Source organism: Acyrthosiphon pisum, chromosome A1 (assembly GCF_005508785.2).
Source record: "Acyrthosiphon pisum isolate AL4f chromosome A1, pea_aphid_22Mar2018_4r6ur, whole genome shotgun sequence".
Classification (NCBI taxonomy): domain Eukaryota; kingdom Metazoa; phylum Arthropoda; class Insecta; order Hemiptera; family Aphididae; genus Acyrthosiphon; species Acyrthosiphon pisum.
The window spans coordinates 12,130,451-12,138,555 of record NC_042494.1 but is presented as its reverse complement, the minus strand read 5'-3'; the positions used below and the strand labels follow the sequence as shown (position 1 = coordinate 12,138,555).

The 8,105-nt window shown below is 24.7% G+C and overlaps 1 protein-coding gene across 2 annotated transcripts in view; it reads right to left on the bottom strand.

The window, feature by feature from the left end:
- Positions 1–3,432: 3,432 nt before the first annotated feature.
- LOC100576008 (tail-anchored protein insertion receptor WRB) overlaps positions 3,433–8,105 on the bottom strand; it is a 48,719-nt gene continuing 44,046 nt past the window's right edge. Inside the window, exons 2-5 of one of the 2 annotated variants that reach the window (XM_016805853.2) lie at positions 4,846–4,996; positions 4,546–4,711; positions 4,395–4,462; positions 3,433–3,894 (exon numbers count right to left, since the gene is read on the bottom strand). In XM_016805853.2, coding sequence (XP_016661342.1) covers positions 3,703–3,894; positions 4,395–4,462; positions 4,546–4,711; positions 4,846–4,914 — 495 coding nt within the window. In that variant the 5' untranslated portion in view covers positions 4,915–4,996 and the 3' untranslated portion in view covers positions 3,433–3,702. Of the gene's footprint in view, positions 3,895–4,394; positions 4,463–4,545; positions 4,712–4,845; positions 5,137–8,105 lie in introns of those variants that run through there. The other variant, XM_008186591.3, reaches the window with a different exon arrangement.

Genomic DNA, 8,105 nt, shown 5'->3' with positions numbered 1-8,105 from the left:
AAATGCAGTTAGTTCCCACGCGATTTTCGATTTTTTCTCTCCCAAAATGTGTGTTTTAAAGCACTGAATACAAAAGTCTATTTCTAAAATTCTCGCAAATTATTATTTTGGAAGTTATATCTTTCCAAAGTTTACGATTTTACGTATTTACGCGCATGCATTTTGCTTTCCTACGTTTTCGTAATGGATTGTCGCCTCTTTTTTGTTACGTTATTTTATCTTGTTATAATATTAATAACTATCGAAAGTAGTTCTGATGAAAAATATAGATTAATATATCTGTGAACAATGTGACATACATGAGGTGGTTATGCATAGCAAGTAAAGGGATATTTTCAATTTGCGGAGCGGAGCGACGACGCCGAGGAGAGTAGCGACGAGAACCGGTACACGCGTGTTGTCACTGCCCAAGCAAAATAACATTTTTAATTTAAATTTTCACATATTCATAATTGTTTTGTCCCTGTTACCTACTTGAGGTGGTTTTGCATAACAAGTCGTGGGATATTTTCGATTTGCGGAGCGGAGTGACAGCGTCGAGGAGCGTAATGACGAGTGCGGATACGCGCGTATATAGTCACTGCCGAGGGATATATTGTGATATTGTGTATATTTCGGTTTCAATTTACGAGTTTTTCAACAGCAAATACGATAATTAAAATCTATTTGCATATTTCCATCCATCGTAAAAAACATACAATTTTTAAAAAAGAAGTCAAAAAGTTTTTCAGTGTTTTTATCGAGTAGGTATATCACGTATTTTTGAAAAATGTACTGTTTTAAAGTTTTTTGGTATAACTTTTTAAGTAAAAAAATGCGAAAATTTTTGAATTAGACTTTAGTATTCAGGGCACACATTTGGGAAAAAAATAATCGAAAAAATTGAGTGGGAACTAAACTGCATTTGTTCCAAAAAATGGTTATCTATTTTTTATCTAGATAAATTAGGTACAATATTATGTAACTTTCACAATATGAGTTAGAAATGTAAACGACCGATCAAAAGAAATATTTAAACAAAGAATAACAATTTTTGTTATTTTGTTGAAATTTAAAAATATTATTCCTCATTTGTGGGTACCCACTTAAACATCAATAGGTTCATTTAAATAAGTAACCTGAAAGTCATCCTCCCTTTCTCCCCAACATGTCCCTGGGCATTTGACAGTTAACTACCTAAATGTATAGGTTATTTCTAGTGATGTAAATTTTCATGAAAACTTTTTTTGGTGAACATTTTATAATTTATCATATTAATTTCTTATCAAATAAATCTTTTGATATTATATAGTTGTGGTATATTTAACCTTCAAAATTATATTTTAAAATATGTACTTTTATTACCATTTACCCATTTTAATATAATGTTGGTATTATTCTAACATAATACAGTAAATTCAAAACACAAATCATCAACATATAATATTTAACTCGGTAATAAATGTGCATTTTTATCTTTTATTAAAAATGTTGTATTTTTACTTCAGTATAAATTATGAGTGTATAATCGTTTGTTACAATTATTGATTTTCCAATTTTTAACGGAGGTAATTTATTGTTTGAGTCACTTCCTCAATTTTACCCAAATTATATATTTTTTTATTATTAGTGATTTGTTTGATTCTGACGTTATACTTGTTACAATGTAAACAAAAATGAAACAGTAATTTTATAAAGTATTTTAAAATTTTATTCAAGCTTAAAAATTAATTAATTTAAGAAAAGTACAAAAAGAAATACATTTTCCAAAGAAGTTGAAAATTTTCAGAAATTTTCAATGAAAAAAAAAAATGTTCAAGCTTACATCTCTAGTTATTTCTATTAAGACTATCAGATACATGTTAGAGTGTTAGACCATATTCTATATATTGACTGTTGTAAAAAAAATAATTTTCCATACTACATATTCTACAATTACCAAATAAATTTATCACAATTTACTTTATACTTTAGGTGTATATAAAATGTTTAGTGTATTGAATAAATAAATACATAAAATAGAGTATAATATATTATAACAATAATGAAAAATCAATAGGTACTGTACAAAACAATATTTATTAAAATATTATTGCAACGTTTTGATAACTTAATAACTTATAAAATATAAACATTCATAATATATTTATGAACACTTTTTAATACAATTATAATATAATATATATAATTTATAAACATAGTTTTTATTGAGGTTCAGTATTTTTTCAATTATTATTTAAATAATAAACAATTTTTTAAATAAAATTCATACATTACAAATTCAATGTTTATTAAAATGAGAATAACAAGAATAACTAAAACAGTACCTAATATAGATTTGTAATAGTCAAAGTTTAACTTTGTGAAAGAAATTTTTTGACAAAGATACTGATAAGGAGTTTTACTATTTACTATTCAGCAGTGTTGTTAAAGTTCCTTTTATATAGGTTATATGTGAATAAAAAATTGGTAGTCTCGTCAATTATATTTTATAGATTAAACCATGAAAAGTAAGCAAAAGTTTTCTCCCCAAATGTTGTTTAAAACATTTCCGAGAAGAACAAAAGAATTATAATATTTACATTTCTATTACTAAAAATAAGAGATTAATTCACGTTCCAATTAATTTAAAAAATAATGGAATTAATTCCTTCATTTGTTCCTCTAAAAAGGAATCAATTCCATAAATAGTTCCATAACAAAACTGCTATTCAGTAAAAAACTTAAACAGATAGGAATTAGTAGATTTTAGATACATTAGACCAGGGGTGTCCAACCTTTTGTGATGACTAGGCCACATCATATGGGTAGAAGTTGTTGTGGGCCACATACTTTTTAATAATAATACATTCAAATTTAATAATTAAATTATATTCTATTATACATTAATACAACAATACATTTTTTTATAATTTTACTACAGCGAATAATAAGCAGAAATATTTTTGTTGATAAATGACACGGAATATTGCTATCAGAGCCAATAAAGATAAAACACTAACAAAGTTTATCTTTCTAATTGTTCTCTTTAGGCTGTTAAAAAAAAACTGCAATACATTTCCTTAAATTAGAATAAATTGTGAACAACAGATTAAAAAATATTCATGGCACAATTTTTCAATAACTGAAGCAAAATAAGGAAAAATTATCATTATTACAGATTGATTAATGTAGATAAAATTAAGTGATAAAATATAACATTTATCATTTAAAAAATGTAATTTAATTAAATTGTAATGTATGCGAAAAAACAAATTAAATAAAAAAAAATTAACAACATTTATAAATAATTGTTTCTTTAACTTTAAAATGCATTTATATATATATAGATCCCACTATAGACATATCAATATTTGTTTCATTGAACAACTTAAATAATGTTAATTTTTCAATTATTATAATTTTTTATCCTATAATCAAAAAATAGTTTTAATATATCGACACTAGAAATTATATAAACACCCTGTAAAATATATTTTTCCCTGATACAAGAATACATTTTAGTTTTAAAAATTGAAAACAAATTAGAAGTATACAAGTATAACAAACTAGAAAATATCAAATTACAGCATTTACCAAACAAATCCTAAATACTTATCAATTTTGTTACTAATATAGTCCCACGAAATTAAGTGTTTTAGTAAATTCACATGCTTCATAATTTCCATAATGATCAGTCATCTCTCAGCAATAATTTTAATAACATTTGTTAATTGTTTCTAATCATAAGATATTATTAGTGGCCACCTTAGCAACACAATTAGTGACACTATACCAAAACATAAAACTCATTGTATCAACTTGTGAGGTAGGCCATCGAACTAACCAAGATAATGGTAAAAACCAATTACTCGGAAGTTCTATCAAAACTGTTTTATTATAGTTGTAATAAATAAATAGAAGATTTAAAACTACCTGAAACAAAAGTAAATAATTCATTGATAATTATATAATTATAAACATGATACCTAGCTATATTATTATCTTGATAAATAAAAAATAAATTACTTGATTATATGTTAATCAAGAATGTACATATGTAATTTAGTAAATGTATTGTACAATAATAATATAATATTATGTCAACATATTAAACAAAGGTAATATAAAATAATAGTACAAAGGTGGAAAAAATTGGATAAATAGTGATGGCGGAAAAACTTACAATTATCAACAACACATTGAAAATTAGTCAAAATTAAATTTAAAATTTGTGATAATTAGTTATTTATTTAGTACCTATTTATACAATATTTTAATTAAAAATGTTTTAAGCAAGTTAAAATAGTATCTATGTATGTATTATTAATAATTTACCAGCCATATATTTATAATAATATAAATGAATAGGTAAGATAATTTCAAATACTTAATGCAATTTTAGTTTTTCAAAAATAATCTGATTATTTACTTACGGAAAAAACATATAAAGACACTTGACTGATGAATTTGATCTTTAAATTTTTAGATGAATTTTCTCTTACTGAAAAATAAGTATTTAGAATGATAAATAATTCTTAAAATATAATAATAGGTAGTATAAAGTATAAAGTTATTAAAACATACCGTGGTTTTTTAATTGTTCATTCAACTTGTTGATTTTTCGTTGTAATTTTGTATGTTTAGCAAACTCTTTTACGATTGAAATTTTGGATTGTTCTTTTTTTAATAGTGATATTTCTTCCACTATTTTCCGATGTTCTTTATTGATATTCATAGACCATATTATAAACTATACAGTTAATAAAATAAATTAAAGTATAAAAGGTAGGTATACAATTATAAGTGTGTGACAAAAATATTATATAATATAATATAATGTTTGTTATATTATAAATTACAATCTAATAATAATTCATAATTTACCTTTGGGAGAAATTTTATAGAAAACATATTATAAAAACTAACAATGATTGACCAAACCAGCAAACTCATAACGATTTTATTAAACTTGATAAATATTAAATACTTTGAAGTTGAAATTGATAGTATTGGATCCAAAAAATTCTCCTTATTCCTAAACACAGGTAATATAATATTTAATTAATCATCTTGTAGTTCTAAGTTTGAACTATACAACAAATAACAAATTATTTGGAGCATTAGAAGTCAGAGCAATTACTAATTTAAATAAAAACTAATATTCATAAATCATAAATCATAATAAAGTGATAAGGTTATAGAATTTGAATGTGATTATATTTGATTACGATTTATGATATTTAGCACAAGTCTTTTCACCACTAGATGGCAATATTGACTATGGACGTTTGTCCCAACAACGGTCTTATCTTCATTGAATATCTTAAATCGTGATTGTGAAAATAATGTGAATCGTGAACTTTAAGAGAAATTGTTTTTTTTCATAGTTAAATACTTGAATTAACTACAGTAGTTAATAATTTTAGGAAAAAGAAACCAGCTATCTATTAACTAGGATCTACTGATCGTCTTATCTAAGGTTTAGATTTTAGAATTACAGAAATATCTGAATGTAGGACTACTAGAATTAAAATGGTAAAATGCATATTCAATGATAGAAAATTAAATACTACATAATATGGGGCATAGTATAGTATTTGGTAGGATGCAGTTTCCATTATTTTTCTTAACCAATTACATTTTTTGTATGAACTGCTAACTAACCTAGTAATTATTTATCTCATAATGGAACAAAAGTTACACAAGAAAAGGTTTAAGTATGAATCTATATTGAAGAAAGATATGAATATTGAAGCTAGCTCTAGTCCAACCAAGGTAATACATATTTTATACAATACATTATCTATTGAGCATAATTTATTCTGATTAAGTATTATTTTAATCACTTACAAGCTCTTAGGGCCAGTATTACAATCATCGGTATGCTTCGATTACGCTTAACCGGCTGATAACAGATTTTATTACCGGCCGGTTAGGAGTCGGTTAAATTTAACGGGAGATGGTAATACTGGCCCTTAATGTAGTTTATTATTTATGATATACTATACAGGGTATAACAAGAAGACCTGACAAAAAAATAAATCAACAATATGCTGGTATTCAAACGCATGACAAAAATTATTAAAATTATATGATCAGTAAATAATTTAAGAAATATACTCATGTTAGCAAATTCCCAAAACTAATATTTTGAAAAGAGTTAATACGTTTCAAATTAATTTAATCAAAAAATATTAAAATTTAAAAAAATTATAAAAATTAACTACTTGACAATTGACATAGATAAATGTTTTACCGTAAAAACTAAAAATTGTTCTTATAGTCAGATTTACAAAATGGCTATTTTGAATTCATCCAAAAAATTTTTTAATTTTAGTGTTAAAAAGTAAAAATAAATTTTTTTTATGTTATGTGTGTAACACATGTAAATATAAATTATATATAAATAAAAAAATTAAAAATATTGATTAGAAAAAAAGTTATTTCATCTGTCAGGTCTTCCTGTTACTTAACCTGTTACATTCTGTATACTCGACTATAAATAATTTTAATTTATTTGGAATCAAATCGATCAACTGGCTAAAAAAATACCATACAGAATGTTATTTAAAACTGTACCACCACCCAAACCATTTTATTTTTCACTTATCCTCACACACAGACCCCAACAACCCATCACCTCCTTAGTTAAAAAATAATTAGGAATTAAAATAATATACCCAATATTTATTGATGGCAAGTTTCAATTAACACCTACTTCTCAATCGCACATCATTGTTTCATGCTTCAGACATTAAGACAAATGTATAATACATTTCCAATAACTAATAAGTAACTATTTAAACTGATTCTCCATCAATATTGAAAATAAATTAAGTAATATTTATTTTGCTATTTATTAGTATTACTTAAAAGACTAAACATAAAATGCATGCATAAATTATCCAAACCCATACTCATTGTAACTAAGGTGTGATTGATAAATTTAAGTGATCAAATTTATCGGTTTTTAAAACAAAAAATAAATATTCTAGGGTTGGTGGTGTTTCAAATTTTAATACCAGTATCCGGTATTTATTTATTACCGGTTGCATGGCTTAAATTTAATATATAGTATATTTAAACCATGACCGGTTGTACGGTATTTTCGGTAATTAACTAAATACCGTACCTTGGTTATTAACAAAAATATTGTACGATTCGTACCTCGGTAATTATCAAAAATACCATAACCTTGGCAAATTTATAAGTATTAACAAGTTTTAAACCTAGAATAGGGCTATTATATTATGTCATTATGATTATATAAAAATAATAAATAATAAATGTAGGTACCTATACAGTATTTTCGGTAATTAACGTGGCACGGTATTTTTGGTAACAGCAGTAATTACTGATTCACAGTATACCAGTTTTCTCAAATACATGATTTCAGAAAATACCGTCAGCCCTAAGATATTTACCAGGGCTTTGCACCGGAATCATTTTTTCGGGTTTCGGGTTTCGGGTGTTGAAAGAAATTTCGGGTTATTGAATTCGGGTGATACGGGTTAATACACTTTTCTGGTTACGGTTAAATGAAAATTTATTCGGGTTAATTATGGTTAATTCGGGTGTTAAAATAAAAACCCATGTTGTATATCAATTAACATGAGATTTTCAATGCAAATTTGATACAGTAATCTGATTTTATATTTAAAGTAAACTTAATGAAAAATATTAAAAAATACAAATTAAATATTAATACTTATTAGTTATTAGTTTATTACTTATTACTTAGTACTTACTCAGTCCTTTTTCAACAGAAGAAAGTTCTAGTTTATTACATATTATTTTAATTTTTAACTAAGTATATTTTTGTTATATTTATTTTTGATTAAGAATGTTTTACAACACAATTACTATTATCTATAATTGAATATTGTGAAATAAAATAAAACAATCATCTAGCATCAAGGTCTTTTTTAATTTTTAATTAATTATTGTTAGTTACAAAAAAAAAAATTGAGTTATCCATTACAAACTTACACTACTATCTTCTTATCTTCTTAGTCGCGTTAGTTGCAAAAAATACATACAAATCGATATGCCACTTAATTTTCAATAATTCGGGTTTCCAGTAAACCCAAATGAAATTCGGGTTTCGGGTTATTTCGGTGTTTTTTGGGTGTTAATTTTTTCAA